This window comes from Mustela putorius, unplaced genomic scaffold (assembly GCF_011764305.1).
Source record: "Mustela putorius furo isolate JIRA1106 unplaced genomic scaffold, ASM1176430v1.1 tig00537227_pilon_pilon_pilon, whole genome shotgun sequence".
Taxonomy (NCBI): domain Eukaryota; kingdom Metazoa; phylum Chordata; class Mammalia; order Carnivora; family Mustelidae; genus Mustela; species Mustela putorius.
In genome coordinates this window covers 46550019-46569711 of record NW_025422368.1, presented here as the reverse complement: position 1 = coordinate 46569711, position 19693 = coordinate 46550019, and the positions used below count along the sequence as shown (strand labels likewise).

Below are 19693 nucleotides of genomic sequence, written 5' to 3'. Positions count from 1 at the left end.
AGGCTTAAGTGGGTAGAAGAAGAATAAATGAAACAAGATGGGATTGGGAGGGAGACAAACCATAAGTGACTCTTAATCTCACAAAACAAACTGAGGGTTGCCGGGGGGGAGGGGGTTTGGGAGAAGGGGGTGGGATTATGGACATTGGGGAGGGTATGTGATTTGGTGAGTGCTGTGAAGTGTGTAAACCTGGTGATTCACAGACCTGTACCCCTGGGGATAAAAATATATGTTTATAAAAAATAAAAAATTTAAAAAAAAAAAAAAAGAAAAGCTAAGGTTATTGTGCCTGTTTCCCAGATAACAACTATGTAATTTTCAAGGTTCCTGTTGCTAATCCGAGCCTCAGTTTTCTCATCAGACTATCAGGGCTAATATAATTTATTATGTTAAGCATAATAAGCAATAAAACAGCATTTGTAGAAGTTTTTCACAAATGAAATGCAATTTATGAGTACGTTGTAATCTTAACCTTGTAAGATATTACAGTTATGTTTGTAAATAGCACTGACACAAAAATCTCAGTCCTATGATATAAAGTATCTTAGAAATAATATAAATCTAAGTCAGCTAAGCTCCAATTTTAAAAAAGCTCCAATTAAAATCTGGGTTATTGAAACTCAGATATCAACCTCACATTGTAGAAATTAACCTTAGAGGTCGTACTCGACTATTTTTTAAAAACATGAAGATTTTAAGAAAAGTTTAAGGGAAAATGTGTGAAAATGGGGAAAACGTTTTATTTATAAGTTACCTGGTGTTATTTAATATTCAGTATGGTAAACAATTTAGTCCTGCCTAATTGAAACCAACTTTTGTGTTGTGTATATATATATTGGCAGAGTAAAGATTTAAGCCTAGATACTGAACAATTTCAACAGTTTGTTATTTCATGCATATATAGGACTTGTAAAACATACAAAGAAGAGAAAAAAGATAAAAACTCTATGTAGAAAATAGACTTTTATAACTACATTTTACAGAATATTCCAAGAGATATCATTGGTCATTTTATTATTTTGAAAATATTACTTATTTAAACAACTAAAAAACGTCAAAGCCTGATATAATCTTCAACACTGGAAAGGATAAATCATTGAAAAATATGTAGAACAGAAATTCCATCTCGATGCCATTGATACTACTATACCGTTGAACAGATATTCTATGAGGTATCAAACATTGCACATAATTACACATTTAGGATTTGACATCGTAGCTAAACCAGTTGTTCAAGGCCACTAAAATACTGAAAGAGGATTAAGATTATTAACAGTGGGGAGGAAAAAAAGAACTCTTAAAGGCTTTCTAACTCAAATCTGGAAATGGAGATTTCACTCAAAAAGAATGTCACAACTACAAAGAATTTTCAATAATCCATGACACAAAATAAGACATCCACCTCTAATTTTTTAATCTATTTACCTCAATTCCATGAATCCAAGGGTGATACAGTACATGTTTTGGACCTGCACTGCAGAGTGATATTTATTATTGTGATGTCTCAGAACTTGTCCCTAAAGGATTTTATATGCGATAAGTACTAGTTAAATTTCACGACTTCTGATCAGCAGAATGACTTTTAGATTTTCTACTATTACTATGTCTTACTAATACCACACAGTGTCCTTAAAATTCATGTGTTTTAATTGAATGAAGTGCTGAAAATGTTAGGTATGAGTAATAGTTATTAATTGCTAAAAAGATAAAATTCAGTTGTAGGTGATACTTGTTTGATGGATTGGGAAATTGCTCCTTTTTTCTACAGACTCAAAATAAATTTATGGCTCTGGTTTTTAAAATACCTATTTTTCCCCCAGTGCTCAGTGACTATTAGAATCTATTTCTCTCAATAATCTGCAAGAAGATTTGGAGGAGTGGAAAACCTCAGGACAATAAAAAGTGGTCCACAAACTTTTGGCTTGGGTCCATTGGTTGTGTTGGTATTTTATAACGGCAAACTTAAAATATGTTCATTTTAGATCATCTAAGCAATGTTTGGAGAGCTGGCCTACTGGGTGAGAATACCATTTAAAAGCACTTGTGTTACATAATAGACAGCCATGGCAAGGGCTATTTAAAATTCCTAGGTAGAAGAGAGCTGTCAATGCCAAAGAAAAAGCTTTGCTCCAGGAAAATAACTGTCCTCTGAATGGATGGCACGACTGGGATCCAAGGGTCATTACATGGTATCAGACCTACTTGAGGTCCCATCACTTAATGGAGGATTTGACTGACACAGACACAAAGACCAACACACACACATACACAGAAAGTTTTTAACCCTCTGGACCACACAACATGAGATGGAAAAACAAACAAGATGGGAAAGAAACATTTTCTCAGCACTGATAATTATTAAACGTGCACAATTGTTTTATGCAACAGGAAGTTTGACCAGAATGATGACAGAATCTGTATTTAGGATATGTTTCTGCCACTTTGGAGAATTAGAAGAGTGTTTATACATAAATTTTGCTTGAATTCACTTTCATGTAGTAGAATAGACTGTTGTTCAGGAAATAGATGAAAAAAAATCTGTAAGAGTCGAGAAATTTCGTTAGGAAATGGTGGGGAGTGGTGAGATAAATTCTTTTCAGCCTTTTCAAAGTTTGCACAAGTTTATAAAAAGAGATAAAGTTTCTTTGATTGGAAGAGATTCTTTGCAGAAGTGCAGTGTACAACATACTATATACATATAGGGCTTCCCTCTGTACATATACATATGCATACACTATCTATACGCCTTTTTAAACGTATACACGGCTTTAACTCGAAGAAAATGAGTTAGCTACACAGTCATCATTGCAAGACAAGCCAATTGCTGAAAGAAGTGATAATGATCACTTAAAGAGCTATTTCACCTCCCACATTGCCCAGGACTAAGAAGAGAATTCCTTTTCAGTTTTTCTTTCATTGCAACAATGATTGTCATAGATAATCTTTGTGCTTTTGTATAATGCCCATCCTGGATGTAACATATATACACATACGACATCAGACAGTTTAAGTAAGCATGCTGAACACAGGCAGGACCATACAACCATGCACAAAATATTCTGAATATGTTTTTCCGAACTGACGGCAACATCAGCATGCACCACTATAATATTTGGTCCTGTACAAAGAGGAATGTACAGCTGAGGCCATCATGGCTAGTGTCACTTGCAAGAGTTTCTTTAGAGAAGAACACCCAGTAGAGAAACAAAACAGAATGAATGAAACAAACCAAAAACTTCCCCAAAACCAAAAAAAATAAATAAATAAAATTTTCCTCCCACACGTTAATGCTGAAAATCTGGCCATTTTCCACATAGCACATTTTCCTCATTCCATAGAAAGCAGGTCTTCTCCCAAAATTCGGAGTTGGATTGTTTATAAGAGAGAGTTTAGTGTCTCAGAGCTTTTCCTAACCATTGGAAAAGCTCATCTTGATAAAGCATTTTCCAGCGCACGTTGGCTTCCACGGTTTCCACAGCTCTCAAGAATGAGGCAGCAGCTACTCCGTCATAGTTCTTCATGAAGTTCTTCAGCTGGAAAGAAACAGTTTTGAATGGTAAATATGCATGCCTCAAGCTCCTGTCTAACGTATGTAAACAAGACTGTATGAGAAACGAAGTGCCACAGCCACCACAGAAGGCATATTTAATACAGGAAGAGAGCTCACTAACGAAATACAATATAACAAATTGTGCCCATTAAGTGTGGTATAGTATCTTCTGGAACCAGAAGGAAAAAAGAGTGGACATTACAGTTTCAAGAGTTCCAAATTCAGATTCTTGTTTCCTAAGTAAATATTAAAACAGACATATTTATCTTTTCGTAATAGGTTGACCGGACTGTGGCCAAGGCTAGTTCTAATTACGAAGTACATCAATGTTCAAATAGCCTCAAAAACTGAAGATAAGGATTAAAGCTCACTCTTTGTTGGTAGAGATCCAAATCTTCTTCATCATCCCCAAATAAGTAGCATAAGGGGTTGACACTATCTTTAGCAGCAAAGGATTACCAGATATTGGGTGGTGGGAAGAAAGTAACGATGCTGTGAAAACTGGATGATTAATGACATTTCAGTTGCCCAAGTGACTCAGCTTAGAAAGAATGAAAGATAGTTAAATGTGGACTCATTTAGCTAGAGACTTTGAGCACTTAATTAAAATAAGTTGCCATTTTAAGATATTTTGCTAATATTTTTCTGGATATAAGATTTTCTCTAGAGAGTTCACATATTCTGGGAATGCTCAGGGATTTTGTTTCAAGAGTCTTTCTAGCAGTCTTTCTGTTCAATATGTTAAGAAACTGGCAACCAACCAACAATCTCAATGCTAATAGGCAAATGTGAAAAATCAGCTTGCAACACAGAAACATTAGTGGTGTAATTAGTGTGGGTGTGATTCATCATATGGTGGGTGCCACATGGAGGACATGCCAGGAGCGAAATGTAGTGCAGCAAGACTGACTCAGGGACAGGGGGAAGGGCATTTAAAATGGACTTCTTAATACCTTTCTGAGTTAATCTAGAAAGTGGTTCATTGGTAGCTCGGTTTGTTTATGACAGTGTTACTTTGATTACATGATACCCATCGGTTTTCTCAAAGTTTTTCCTCCACTTTCCTACAAAGCCCCATGCCCCTCCACGTCATTAGCAATGGATGACTTCATCGCAGAGCTATATCCTTTATAAGACTTCAAAATCCCTATGCTTTGATAACAAACATGTAAAATATCCAACATATAGCAAAGATTTATTGATGCTATCCTGAAAATTGATTTGACATTTTACCAAATTTACACATGCTAAGAGGAAGAAGGGAAGACATGGGAATTTACTGAATATCTTCAATATTCCAGGCACCGTGCCACACACATATGCCTGTAACAGACACACATATATTAAAAGGAAGTCTAATGGAAACACTGAATCATATTTTTAAATTTTAACTGATTAATGCAATAATTCATTGGTATTTATATGTTTGGATTCGTTCAGTCTATATTCCTATAGCAACAAGTAATACATCATGATCTATGTCTTGAATTGTTTTATTACACAAATATGTATATCACAGCATACATGTATATATCACATATGTTCATTATAGTGGTATTCTTTACATAATATATGTCAATCAGGAAAAAATTATATTTGCTGCTCTTAAAATACATTCTGCATTATTACAGGCTTTCCTCAGCAGTACTAAATATGCCAGATAGTGATAAATGACCCACTGGCAACTTTGACTCTGTACAGCATGTTCTTGGCCCCTTGATGGGAGACAGAGCAAGCCAGCCTGAACACTGGAAGTAAAACACTTAAGTCCTCCTCAAAGGCAAACTATGGGTTTGAATATGAATGTGTTATTGACACAAAGACAGTAGGTCAGATTATCTTGCAAGAGAACCATCAATAAAAAATATAAGTGGTGGGTCTCCAGGGATTCATTTCTTAAATCACTATTTAAGTGCACTAAGTACTAGCCTCGTGAGCTCAGAGAGCCTGAGGTGACTTGAATGAATCTTGGGAGTAGTTTATTCATCAGAACACATATGGCCCACTTTCCGTGGTTGACACAAATTGATTTTATGCCCAGATTCCTCTGCAGCTCTTCTGGCAAACATGTGGTCAGAGCAGCCATCTAACAGGTCCGGGGGTGTGTGATCATAGCACCTTCCAGACCCTTTGCCTGACTTTAGAGGGCACAGGGTAGATGGAAGACACTTGGCATTCTGGTTTGCTTATTTCTGCAGTTCTTTGGTAATTTTCTGCTGTTATTAGCTTTTATTATTGTGTTTCCTAAATATTTATGCCATCTTCTGCTTTTATTTGAAAATGTTGCAAGTTTAGACATTTTTATAAAATAGCATTTAGTAAGATGTCAGAGTTGTTTGTGCTTCCTGTTCTTAGCATAAAATTTCTAGACATGTTTGTTAATTTCTCCATTAGAAGGCATTTTCACATTTAAAAAGAAACTCTGATTTTAGGGTACCCAAGACCCTAAACATCACAAAATAAATTATTTGTAGAGTAAATTGCAAAACATAATATACTCTCAGTAACCATATAAATGAATTGAATTAGCTATTGCCCTATTATGAGGTTTATATTTTCAACATTAAAACTGTAAATGGGATGTCTGTGATGCCCAGGATCTATGTTCCTCCACAACAGGGCTGCCGATGAGATTCAAGAGGCAGAAAAAGGAGCTCTGGGGAGAATTGCTCAACAGACATCAGTATGAAAAACTGGCAAAGGGCTTCTGTCGCTCCCTCAGGTTGTACTTCCATTAGTTTAAAATTAAGGAAATAACACACTGTTTCATGGAGAAATAGTTTTCAAATTCAAATAATTAGAAGGAAATTGCCAGTTTCAGGTACTAGAAGGCAGTTTTGAGGAAGGGACCTTGCAACTACTCCTATTTCTCTACTGAATGCCCCTGGGTCTGATGGGGTCATTAACACCTCAGCTGAGTTTTCAGAATTCATAAAGATGCCGGTTCCCTTTTGATCTATATATAGTCTTGAAAATAAGACTATTCCCACATCCAAAGGGAGGGCATTGGGTTTTCTGCTTGTGAGGTTCATTGGTTATTAGAGGATGAGTCTGGAATTTCCTCACCTGCTTTACATTAATGGGCGTGGGAGGAGGGAGTAATGAGCAATACAAAGCAAACTGCCATCCTACTCTATAACAGTGGTCCCCAATCTTAAAGACAATGATGAGATAATGAACGTATGGAAAATCCTCAGAGGGCAACTATTAAACTAGAAAGTCAGCACAAGGGGCGCCTGGGTGGCTCAGTGGGTTAAGCCGCTGCCTTCGGCTCAGGTCATGATCTCAGGGTCCTGGGATCGAGTCCCGCATCGTGCTCTCTGCTCAGCAGGGAGCCTGCTTCCCCCTCTCTCTCTCTCTACCTGCCTCTCCATCTACTTGTGATTTCTCTCTGTCAAATAAATAAATAAAACCTTAAAAAAAAAAGAAAGAAAGAAAGTCAGCACAAGCAGCCATGTCGGGAAGCGATTCCTAACTCATGCCACAGCCAGATAGTGTGAGGTTAGCTGCTGTGTAGATAATGGAATAAAAACCACAGTTTAGTTTCAGGTGTGAAACTGCACTTTTCATTACAAGGACATTTCAAATGACAATTAAATCAAGTGGAAAAATATTAAAAAATATGTGAGAAGTAAGTAAAACAAAGTGGTCAGCGTACAATAAAGTCAAATAAATATCCATTTAAGAGACGTTTTCCCAGGGCCTGGGTATACCTGATACAAGGAAAGTAGAAAAGACTGATAAGAGTTTGAGGGTGAAGCAAAGGAAGCGGGAACAGAAGTGAGTCAGCAAGAAAGGAGGCAAAGGCAGAGAATACTGGGAAGAAGACAGGAGAAGGTGCTCACTTCAGTGGCTTCATAGGTTGTGACTAAATGAGTCTTTTACTCACTGATTATTGAATGTAAAATCAAGAAATTAAAAGTACTTCATTTAAATACAGAGAAAATTGGAAGCAATCATTCATTTAATTGTTTCTTCATTGTTTCATATGGTTATGAAAGGAGTCCTTCTCATTTAGCTTCCTTCATTAAAAAAATTTAGTAAAACATTGGGCTGGGGCTTTCAGAACCAAATCCTTTAGGGTTGGGAACACACAGCAGGGGTAAAAATTGAATTTCAAATCATTACAATCAGAGACTTAGCTTAGCTTAGCTCGTCATGTGCAAGAATCCAAGTCAGGGCATGCGGGATGGTCATACAACACCGGCACTATTAGAAGATGTTAAGGGTGGTGCCAGGGTGATGCTTCTAGGGAAATGCTGCTGGATATGTTTAGCTCTGGGTCACAGCCCAGATATTCGATGAGTGAGAATCGAGGAAGCCATGATTGTCAAAGCCAAATCTCAGCAATCCTTTGTAACGGAGGGAAGCAGCAGAAAAAAAGTAGATGGTTGAAGCCCAGCTCATCAGAATCCTTTAAAAGGATCTAGAGGCACCTGGGTGGCTCAGTGGGTTAAAGCCTCTGCGTTCGGCTCAGGTCATGATCCCAGGGTCCTGGGATCGAGCCCCACATCGGACTTTCTGCTCAGCAGGGAGCCTGCTTTCCCCTCTCTCTCTCTGTCTCTCTCTCTGCCTACTTGTGATCTCTGTCAAATAAATATATAAAATCTTAAAAAAAAAATTGTATCAGGATGCCTGGGTGGCTCACTTGGTTAAGCGACTGCCTTCAGCTCAGGTCATGATCCTAGAGTCCCAAATCAGGCTCCCTGCTCAGCAGGGAATCTGCTTCTCCCTCTGACCTTCCCACTTCTCATGCTCTCGCTCTCTCTCTCTCATTCTCTCTCTCTCAAATAAATAAAATCTTTAAAAAAAAATTTTTTTTTAAGTATCTATGTTTTTCCTCCCTCCTACATACTTATCCCTCCCCATTTCACACCCCCTCTTCTACAAATGTGAGTTAAAGGTTGGGGGTGGGGGGAAAGCTGGTTTAAATTTCCAGAGAAATAAACCAGGAAAAAAAAAAAAAGAAACATTAGATATACTCTAAACTGGACACTAGTCCTTAAAGAATTGTTCATTTTCTTTAATGAAATTCATGTATGATTAAATCAAGCAGAATTTTCAACAAACTGTTAATCTCAATATATATTGCCAGATATATCCTCTTTCATACACTGAATTCATTCCACTGAACAGACTAGATAGCACGAAGCTTTATAATCACACCTGCTGATCCACACCCTGTAATCTGCCTGAACATGAAGCAGGGAGACTCAAGTTCTATATCTTAACACAATCCTTGATCCTTTGTACCCTAATGCTGAGTCATTGTGACAGGATGGTTCTGTTATTTCTAGGATCCCAACCTGGGTTCACATCATCAGCCCAGGAGCAGCGGATTGGATCAAAGATACTGGGAGTGGATTTGGAGTCCTGGAGTTTGAGAATCATTATATTTAAACACCTCTAGAAGGCATTTTATGTCTGTCTGTTCTTAGATTGTATTTACTTATTTGATAAAGAGAAAGCTAACATTCACATGTGCAGGGGCACAGAGGGATGGGCAGAGGGGGAGAAAGAGGAACAAGTAGACTCTGCACTGGGTGCACAGAGCCCCAGGAGGGGATCTCAAAACTCTGAGATCATGACCCGAGCTCAAACCAAGAGTCAGATTCTCAACCGACTGAGCCACAGAGGTGCCCCCCGAAGACATTTCATGTTTAATACAATAGAAATACCTTTGCAAATAATGAATTAATTCAAGTCGTTAGCATGAACGTGTGTTTTTTAAAGAAATAGATAGGAGTCTGTCAGAAAAAAAAGTGGTTAAAAGAAATGTATAATTTTATATATTTATAAAAGAAAATCATTAGAACTCCTATATTAAAATATTTACCTCTTTGAGTTCACCTTCGGTATTAAGAAATTCTGTAACTCCACTAATGAGTTTGGAATTCATAAATAATGCCTCTCCATACCTAGAAAGAGTAAAAAAAAAAAAGGCTTGATGTTATATAAGCAATAATTTAAGAAATCCTACTCTTCAGATTTTTTTTTTTTTAAATCCTTTTCAAAGGCTCCATTTGACCAATGTTATCTTGTTGCCATTAAGATCTCAGACCATTTCAAGGTCATTTCTCCAGGGAGCCAAGGAGGTGCAAAGAGCTGTGACTGCAGAATAATATCAGATGCCACCTGATTTGGCTCAAAATGTTTCAGGGAGGTCTATGTTGTAGTACATTTAAAAAAAAAAAAAAAGGACTCCTCTAAAATTAGATTTAGGAATTATTGTTATATTTTCAATCTAAGGCCTGAGGAACAAATATTTTAAAACTTTCAACTTTAAAGCAACCTAGTTCACTATAAGAAAAAAAAAAAAAGGAAATCCCAACAAAAGAAAGAGGAGTATAAGAAAAACATGGGCATTAACAGTATGTCACACAGCTCCTTTGGTCTAGTCAGTCACAATTGACATTGGCATTCTCCTTTTTCATGCTTAGAAACTGAGCCAGATTTCTTTGAAATGCTTCCCAAATATTAGTATGTTTTCATGTAGACATTAAATTGAAGTATTTAGTTGTTCACCTGGATTGCATAATCCTTGTGCCACAGACATAAATTCTTGACTCATGACCCACAGTAAGGAGCAGTTTGTATTGGTGAGTTGGAAAGGTTTCTCATTTTATTGATTTATCTCTGTTGTGCTAAGGATACCTATCACAGACTACCATACTCTCAGAATTAAGATAAAAAAGATTCTGAGGTTTTGGAAGCAAAGGCTCAGCCCCCATTATAAGAGGTTTTCTAATGCTTCCTTACAGCATTGTGGCACCTTTCTTTTAGGACTTGTTAAATTGACAATATCTCAGGCCTAATTGTCATACATGACCAGGGGGTATCTGTAGTTTTCCAAGTGTCTGGCTTGAGCAATTGGTGGATGGCCATAATATTTACTGAGGAAAGGAAGACAAGAGGATAATGATAGGTTTAGCTTTGCAGGTACACCTCAGTAGGGGGGCCAAACAAGCAATTGTCTATCATAGAGTGAAGCTTAGACAAAATGTTTGAGTAAGAGATCTAGATTTGGGAGCAATTGAAACCATTGGAATAGATGGCAATTAAAAGCAGGGACAATCTGCAAAAGATAGAGTACCTTGGACAGCACTTCCATGAACTCCAGTGTTTAAGGACTGCTAAAGCAGTAGAAGTCAATGAAGAAGACAGTTCTATTTGTCAAGAATTTAAACATTTCCAAATCTCAACCTTTTTAGCTTTTGGTTAGAGACCATGGACTCTCAAGTGATACAAAATAAGCACAGTAGGAACCAAACATTTTTTGGTTGGGACTGAACTATACATGCCCACTCTGCTGAGCCCTGATAGACAAAACCACTCCCTACACAGGCTGTGTATTAGCAGATATTTGACACTTTTTAAAGTGAAATGCTCCTATATATTAATTTCACCTTGTATCTGACTATTCACTATATTATGGTACATGAGAGCAAAGTAAGTTCTAATCTTCCAATCATTCCAATTTCTGAGCTGCAAATACAAGAAAGCTAATGTGTCTTCTAGGAATATCAACACTTTCTGATGAAATATTTGTAGATAGAATTGTGTTTTAACAGGACACATCCATTCAAATGGAACCCTTTATACAAGGGCAACTGAGAAAGGTCTATGTACCTTAAAAACATGACGTTTACACACCAATTTTTAATAGACAGAACAAGAGGTCTGCTCACTTTTTGGGGACATTTAAGTTTGAGAACACGTAGCATCTACATGCCTTATAATAAATTAAATTTTAAAATTCCATAGAGATTATCAGAGTAATAAATCAACATTTATTATAATATATTTAAATACATAATGAAACATTTTCTTAAATTGAGGCTGAAAAAGTCTCACCATGAAACAAGATGTCTCAGGAATGAATTCTATTGAAACTAGGATTATACAATGATTCAAATGTTCCTTCTCTATATCTTGGTTTTATTTCAGGTGTTTTATGATATTCACATATAAAGAAAATTTAAAAACAATTCTTGCAGAGGTTAAATTTTCTTGTTATGTAGTATAAAAATTATATCTGATTTATAAATCAGTTTTTCTATAACACATTCAGAATACAGCTGTATGATATTTCTTCAACCTTAGACAACTTAATAGATTTTCCACAAACGTTGTACTGCTAAACATTTTTACTCTCACATTTCCATATATAATCATAGTCTTTAATCTTTATTACATGAATAATATTATAGAATCGTTAAAATAATTCTGAGTTTCACAGGAGTGGCAACACTCAACTTGGCTGACTATTTTAAAATCCAATTCTATTATCTGGACATTAGTTTTAACACAAAAAGTTGGGTCTTTATCTCTACTATGTCACCTTTAATTTATTCATTCATGTTTGAATGATTGAACTCTTATTCTACCTGGTATTTAATATCTTCCATTTATCTCTGAAAAACTTCCAGGCAAGGTCTCGGCCATGTGGATTTCGAGCGACATGGATTATCACATCAATTGCATCTTGATCTAACACCACCTCAGAATTCAGTGATAGATTCAGAAGCCTTTAAGGATAGAATTGTAGAAAAGCTTTTAGCCCAATAACTTAACAATTTTTATAAAATTACAAAAATTACATGCATAATAATTTGTCATATTCTTTAGAAAAACAGTCCTATGTAAACTACCAATACAACTTATCAACAGAACAATTTTCTGTTTTTAAAAGGGGGAAGAGCAAATTCATAGCATTTTAATTAGCTCATTAATTAAATTTAAAAAAATCTTGCTGGTGAAGAAATCACAAGTTTGTTCTGATGCTATCAACTTACTTAAAAATCTTTATAGTGAGAAACAAAGGTGTTTCTTTCAATTCAATTAGCATTAGTCATGTCAACACAGCAGTTTTCTTTAGCTATATCCTAGCGTAACTAGCTTATATTCAAGGAAATAAAATCAAGTTCAGTGTACTTTGATTAACTGAGAGTACTCTCATTACACAAAAAATTTAGAAAATTAATTGACTTACCTATTTAATAAGTTCCTGTCATCACTGCAAGTTAAGGCTTCCAATAATATTTTCTTCTCAGAAACCGCTGTAGTGGAGTGGAATTTCATCCATATGAATTCCCAGACATCCTCATCTAGTAGTGAAACTCCTGTACAGTAGACGATGTCTCTAACATTTAGTGGTATTCTAAAGAAGCAACCCATGGTGGTTTTCTGTTAATTAAATGCTTCATAGCATTGAAACTAAAGACAGATGTTGCCTTACTACAGTCAGTTTTTAAAAAGATGATTTTGTTAATCAGATTTTACCTGAAAGAGAATAATACTATATAGTAACAAGATTTTAAAAATTGGCAATTGAACGATGCAAAATCATGTATTTTGAATGCAAGTTTTGTTTCTATTCTTGAAACTATATTTAAACCAAAGTCACAGGGTGCCTGGTGGCTCAGTGGGCTAAATGTCTGCCTTAGGCTCAGGTCATGGTCTCAGGTGCTAGGATCCAGCCTGGCCTCAGGCTCCCTGCTCAGAGGGGAGCCTGCTTCTCCCTTTCCCTCTGCCACTCCCCCTGCTTGTGATCTCTCTCTCTCTCTGTGTCAAATAAATAAATAAAACCTTAAAAAGGGTCAGAATATAAAGGCTTAAAGAAACAATGCAAGCAGGATGCCTATAGTTCTACCAACATTAATACACTTATCAAAGATTTTGCTTTCATAACTGGTAGAACCAAGAATGGCAAGAAAGCACAGATTGAAGAGACTAATTTGAATAAAACAAACATTTCTCCTAAAATCATGGACAGGTGTCCCTAAAATTATTTTTCTCAAATAGGCCTTCACATTGCAGAACCTAGAAGATTACTGATAGAGATAATAAACAGATAAAACATAAAGTAATAAATTTTGAGAAAAAAAAAGTCTTTTTCCCTACATTTACAAAAGTGACTATAAAAACAGACTAAATTTTGACTTGGACTCCAAAATAAATATTATGGTGGGAAAGTGTGAGTGGATTTAATTACTCTTGACTATTTATAGCTTATAAAAGCTCATGTTTACTCACCATAGCAATTTTCTACTAAATATTGTCCTCTCGAGTCTCAGTATATATCCCACATTTTAAAAAACTGACTTCTCTGAAAGAAGACTAGAATGCTTACAAAAAGTCAAAAAAATACATTCTGCTTTGTGTCATATTCAGTGATCCACTATTTAATTTTCTTACTTGTAACTTGAATGTGGGTGATAACAGGTGTTTTTTTCTGGACAGCAAGATAAAACCCTCTCTTCTAAAGATTTAGGACCTTGACTGATGGTTAAAACACTGCTATGGTTGAAGGGCTATTTAGAAAACAGGAGGAAGTATCTGAATGACCACCGGGAAGATGCTTCATCTGGCTCTGTTAAGCAGCTACGGAGGACAGAGGACACTCAGAATATAGACCACTGGGCTTCAGGATACCACATGCTGAGATTTGCTAGAAGAATCGTACAAAATTAATTGTTCCCAGAAATGCCTAAAACTATATTATTCTGTCTCTTCCTAGAAGTAAGTGATCTGGAGTGTTCGGACGAATGTTACTTTAAACTTGCTGACTAAAGCCTTTTGTCTTTGTGGTATTAGAAGACAAGCACTCTGCTTGTTTTGTTCTAAACAAAAGGACACAGCATCAGCCCAGAGCTTCAGAAAACCAGCCCAGAGCTTCAGAAAACATTGCTGCCATGTTTAATCATGGTAGATGCAATACAGGATTACAAATACGCCTCCATCTTTAGTAACGGTAAGAAAATAAGAAACTTAGTTTTTCTCTAAATCAACAGCTAGAAAGGAGGATGTGTCTTTTCTTTCAAATATAGGCTACAGAGCAAAACACTGTATAATTGTTAAGACTTTAGCCAAGCAATCGACAAAAAATTTGCAAGAAAAAACAATAAAATGTCTACTGAAATCATCAGCTCATCAATCAATGTATATTTTCCTTTTTTTCTCAGTGTACATTTTCTTAACGTTAGCTCTAATAGAGAGTCATTAAGTTATTAATGTATTAAAGAGAATATAGGGATAGAGTCCATTAAATTAAGTTTGTTACTGCCTATGAAATGCATTTCCAATATCAATGGTTTCCAATAGAAAAAGCATACAGAAATAAGGAAAATGCAAAAAAAAAAAAAAAAAAGAAGAAAAGAAAGAAAAGAAACCCACCAGATATTAAACTATATTCCTTAGAAATAACTTGACTGCCATATATCATAGTCACTAGCAATAGTCCATACTTCATTATTCAGTAGATGCTGTTGGCTGATGCAGAACTAAGAGGCACATACAAATGAATAAAGGGACTGTCCCTCCAAAGCCCTGGGCACTGGCTGGAGGAGCACAAGAGGTAGAAAATAACACCTCTGGGCAATACCATGTTTCAGGTTACACATTTTATTTAGTCTATATAATAATATCATGATGTCTGCCTTATACATTTCTTTTTGCAAGTGAGGGGACTCTGTTCTGAGAGAGGATATTTTGCTCTATCACCACGATATAGTAAACTGAGATCCAAGATGATCTGTACAAGACAATCTTTCCCATTTTTATCAGCTTCAAGATGGCTAATGACAACAAAAGTATGATACGTTGGCTTTTGTTTTGTTTTGTAAGATTTTACTTATTTATTTGACAGAGATCTCAAGTAGGCAGAGAGGCAGGCGGGGGGTGGAGAGGGGAAGCAGGCCCCTGCTGAGCAGAGAGCCTGATGCAGGGCTCAATCCCAGGACCCTGGGATCATGACCTGAGCCGAAGGCAGAGGCTTAACCCACTGAGCTACCCAGGTGCCCCTGATACGTTGGTATTTTTTTTTTTTTAAGATTTCATTTATTTATTTGACAGAGAGAAATCACAAGTAGACGGAGAGGCAGGCAGAGAGAGAGAGAGGGAAGCAGGCTCCCCGCTGAGCAGAGAACCCGATGCGGGACTCGATCCCAGGACCCCGAGATCATGACCTGAGCCGAAGGCAGCGGTTTAACCCACTGAGCCACCCAGGCGCCCCAGATACGTTGGTTTTTATTAGTAGCAGTAGTCAGAGTAATATGGACACATCCAACCTATCATTTTCTCAGTGCTGAACTGGCCTGGCCATAGGGTTGCCGCTAATCTCTTTTTTTTTTTTTTTTTAAAGTTAATTTTCTAATACACAGTTTAATCAGTCGTCTTTGAGAAATATGTAATGTTGGTGAGACCAGATTTCCAACAAGAAGTATCCTCAGTGCTCCCCAGCACTGAACTGATACTTGTTAAAATGCCGCCTCTGGGCCAGCATAAGGACAGAGGCTAGCGGTGTACTGAAGGAACTGCTCTATGGCAATCTGGCCATACACACAGCAAGAAGAAAAAAAAGTCTTAAAAGGGCACTCAGCAATAAAGTGCTGGATAAAATGACAGAGAGACCACCCTGAAGGAATCTAGCAGAAGTTATCCCGGGCAAAGGAGGCCTTTAAACTCAAAGCTGCCCAGAATAGGGGCTGATTCTGCATCTCAAGCTGCAGTGTCAAACCCAAAGAAAACCCCATAATTTGGATTTGCTCTGCCAGAAGCTGCAGGTCAACTTGCAGGCTTTCCAGCAGCTGGCCCTCTGTGCACAGCAGATGAATCAAATTTGGTTACTAGAAAAATGAGACACACATATGTTTACATATTTAATTTCAATCCTGTGGATAGTCCATTGAAAAACAGCCCTCAGTCTCGTCTGCAAATCCCCAAACTCTCAGGAAAGAAATGACTCTATTAGCAGATGCCATGAGTACACGCTGCTTCCGGTTTACAGGTCTCCTTCCAAGAGCAAGGACAGAGCCGATTAACCAGAGAATACCGTCCGGATTTTTCGAGCATCTCTTCCCATGGCATCCACTCCTCAACTTCCTTACCCACCCACCAGCTAAGGAGTCAGTGGATAGTTCACAACATTATTGTACTCGTTGCTGAAAATAAAACAAGACTGGTGAGCACTGAATTTGCTAAGGGCCTTGGTTCCCGATGATTTCCATTGTTAATGAAGCCCCTTTTGTTGCTAAATTTGTAAAGATGTTCTAATAACATTTTAGCAAAATGATTGCTCTGGGGACAGTTTAAGATCTCTTTGTATAAACCAAAGTCATTAGGAACAAATGAAAAAGCTCATTTGTTGGGAAAGCATGAGCTGAAAACCCCATGGAACCCATAGTTATGAGCAGTACAAATGAGTTTTGTGAGATTCTTGCTATCAGGATAACAGGGAGACGGGCCCCTTCTCACGGACATGGAAATTGTTTATAAGAATGTGAATATCCCACGGTCATTTCTTTTAAACTTCCGCCTCAGAAATAAATCTTTTAATGGAATTTTATTATCTGAGAAGGAAATGTGCTTATATTTCTCCATGTGTAGTAGTATCCATATACAGGACGAGGAAGCTAGTCTCTCCCAGTGGTCTTCATAGGAGATGATTGGAGGAGTGCTTAGCCAAAAGGAAGTGTCTTGATCTTCTCGAGGGTCTAACGCTGCAGAAAATTATACCTAATTAGTGTAACTTGTACTGTAGCTTTTACTCTATTCTCATTTTATTTATTTATTTTTAAAAACTTTATTTATTTATTTGACAGAGAGAGATCACAAGTAGGCAGAGAGGCAGGCAGAGAGAGGAGGAAGCAGGCTCCCTGCTTAGCAGAGAGCCTGATTCGGGACTTGATCCCAGCACCCTGGGATCATGACCTGAGCCGAAGGCAGAGGCTTAACCCACTGAGCCACCCAGGTGCCCCTCTATTCTCATTTTAAACAGGACCATGACAAAGTTGATCGGTTTGGTAAAAGTTTTGAAAGCAGAGCAATATCATCTTGAAATAATTTATTTTGTATTTTGGTGATATGTTGAACCTTTTTTTACTTTACCAAAAGCAGATGCATGATAATGAGATACTTCGGGGTAGAGGTTAAAAACATTTAGTAGGTGGAAAAATAGAGCAATTTTTTTTAATTTAGAAAAATTTAGAATTTTTTTTTTTTACTGAGTTAAATAATGATGGTGGAATGGGACTAGTATCTTGAATCTCAGTAAAAAGATATTTTAGTTTTTAAATGGAAATCTGTGAAGTAGGTTGATAAATTCATAAAAATAATTAGACAAATTTCTGCAAATTTTGCTATAAAAGTTTTCCTTGTTAAAAGTGTTTTTTAAGGTAAAATACCAGGACACATCTAAAATAACAATCAGGGACTGGTTTAAGATAGAAATAGCAACAGAGAATGAGATGTCATAGATTAATATTTAATGATATGATAAAATACATTATTTAATATATGAAATATATTATTAAGGATGAATATAACAGATACATAATACCACTATATTAAGTGAAAAAAATAATGTTTATGTTAGAACGAAAGACTAAAAGAAAAAAAACAAGAAAATATTAACATTTGCCTCTGAGTTGAGGGATTACAGTTAACTAGTTTTTCTTTTTGTAATGCATATATTTTGAATTTAATCACTAAATAAATTTGACAGTTACTTTGGAAATAAGATAAGTGAAGTATAATTACATTTATAAAGACAAAATTCTATTACTATTAGAGTAAAACATATTCCAATATAGAAAAATGCTATTGAATAATATGTAGAAACAATTCTGATGATTCAGTTAAAATATCTCCCAAAGGAAATTATACAGGCCAAAGGAAAAAAAATCGTACTATTTTAAAATATAAATTTTCATGCTTAATCATGATAGGGGTCTATTTTTAAGCAGGTTCTCAGTAGACCTAATTTGGCCAATAACTGCCTCTAGGACCAGGCAAGTCAAGGTCATTGCTTTGGGCTTCATTTTTCATCCTAATTGGACAGGGCTAACATACATGAGTTCTAAAGTCCCTTCCTGTTCTGTTGGTATAAGATTCTTTTCATTAGTGATTGTATTAACATTGAAATGCAGATGTAATTATTTTCAAAGACAATGAAAAAAGTTTCTTAAATCACTAGCCTCTCAAAGAGCGCCTGTTTCTGTCAGTGGCACTACACATTAATTTAGTGTGTGGCCTACTACTTAATTAACTTTAATTAATTTGCAGTTCATTCATTCATTTGAAAGATCCCTTGCCTAGTCTAAAAGTTAAAAGACAGCTTTGGTTGCGGCTTCCTCATCAATACTCTAGGTCTTGTTTGACCTTATAAGTATTAGTACTGTTATTTCTTTCAGGGTAATCATTGACATTAAAATATCAGACTGAAAAATAACCTGCATTTACAAAGTTTGACCCTGGTCATAGTACCCCCCAAGGCCACCTTTCATTCTATCTCCATTCCTTTGTCCCTTAGCTGCTCCCCAGAAGCTGTGTGGAATAAAAACTTAAAGCTGTTTCGAAAGAACATGTGACTTTTTGCATCTGAGGATCAATTTCTTCATCTGGAAAATGGGGAAAACCATTCTTTTGAGGTTTTTTCCAATGATTAAGTGAAATCATGTTTATCAAGGGTGTAGCGCAGTGCCCAGTACATATCTGGAGCTCAGTATGGACTTTATCTAAATGCCTCGCATAGCCAAGTGCTGGGTACACAGACAATTGTCTCAACTTGTTGTAATGACATTCCTCCTCATTATTTTTATTATTACTATTACTAGTAGTATGAAGGAGCAAACAAATCTTTCCCAAAAGTGTATAGGACTCAAAAGAAAGCAGAAATAAAGTTTTCAGACAATCTCACCACAAGTGAATGAGAAATTATAAAAATCATGACTGACAATACATTAAGGCATTATGATAAAACATAGTTTTATAATCCTACCTAACTTCACCGGTATGCTTGTCAATCAAACACCCACCAAACTCATAAAAAATCTGGCACCCGGAAGCAGTATTGTTTTATAGTATCTCTACAAGGCCCCTAGCAAGAATCCCCCGTGCACGGTGCATCGGTGACTGGTGGAAAGAACACGAGGTCGCAGGGCTGTGGGCCAGACACCTGTGGGGCAGCAGCTGAGGCTGCTCTGTTTCCAGAAGCTTCTCTCACTTGTGACCATACAGTGCCTGCTCATTCCCACTGAAACTTGAACATAACAAAAGGAATACTAAAACCCCGGAATGAAGGAAAAGGCAGTTCAAAACTAGACTTTGTGGCCCTTTGGACCTCAAAAAATAGAGGTGGATAAA

At 36.6% G+C, this 19693-nt stretch overlaps 1 protein-coding gene across 1 annotated transcript in view; it reads right to left on the bottom strand.

The window, feature by feature from the left end:
- Positions 1-279: 279 nt before the first annotated feature.
- Positions 280-19693, bottom strand: part of TRHDE (thyrotropin releasing hormone degrading enzyme) — a 382185-nt gene continuing 362771 nt past the window's right edge. The window contains exons 16-19 of the mRNA XM_004752417.3: positions 12543-12710; positions 11938-12078; positions 9387-9468; positions 280-3533 (exon numbers count right to left, since the gene is read on the bottom strand). Of these exons, the coding sequence (XP_004752474.2) occupies positions 3390-3533; positions 9387-9468; positions 11938-12078; positions 12543-12710 (535 nt within the window). The 3' untranslated portion in view covers positions 280-3389. The remainder of the gene's footprint in view (positions 3534-9386; positions 9469-11937; positions 12079-12542; positions 12711-19693) is intronic.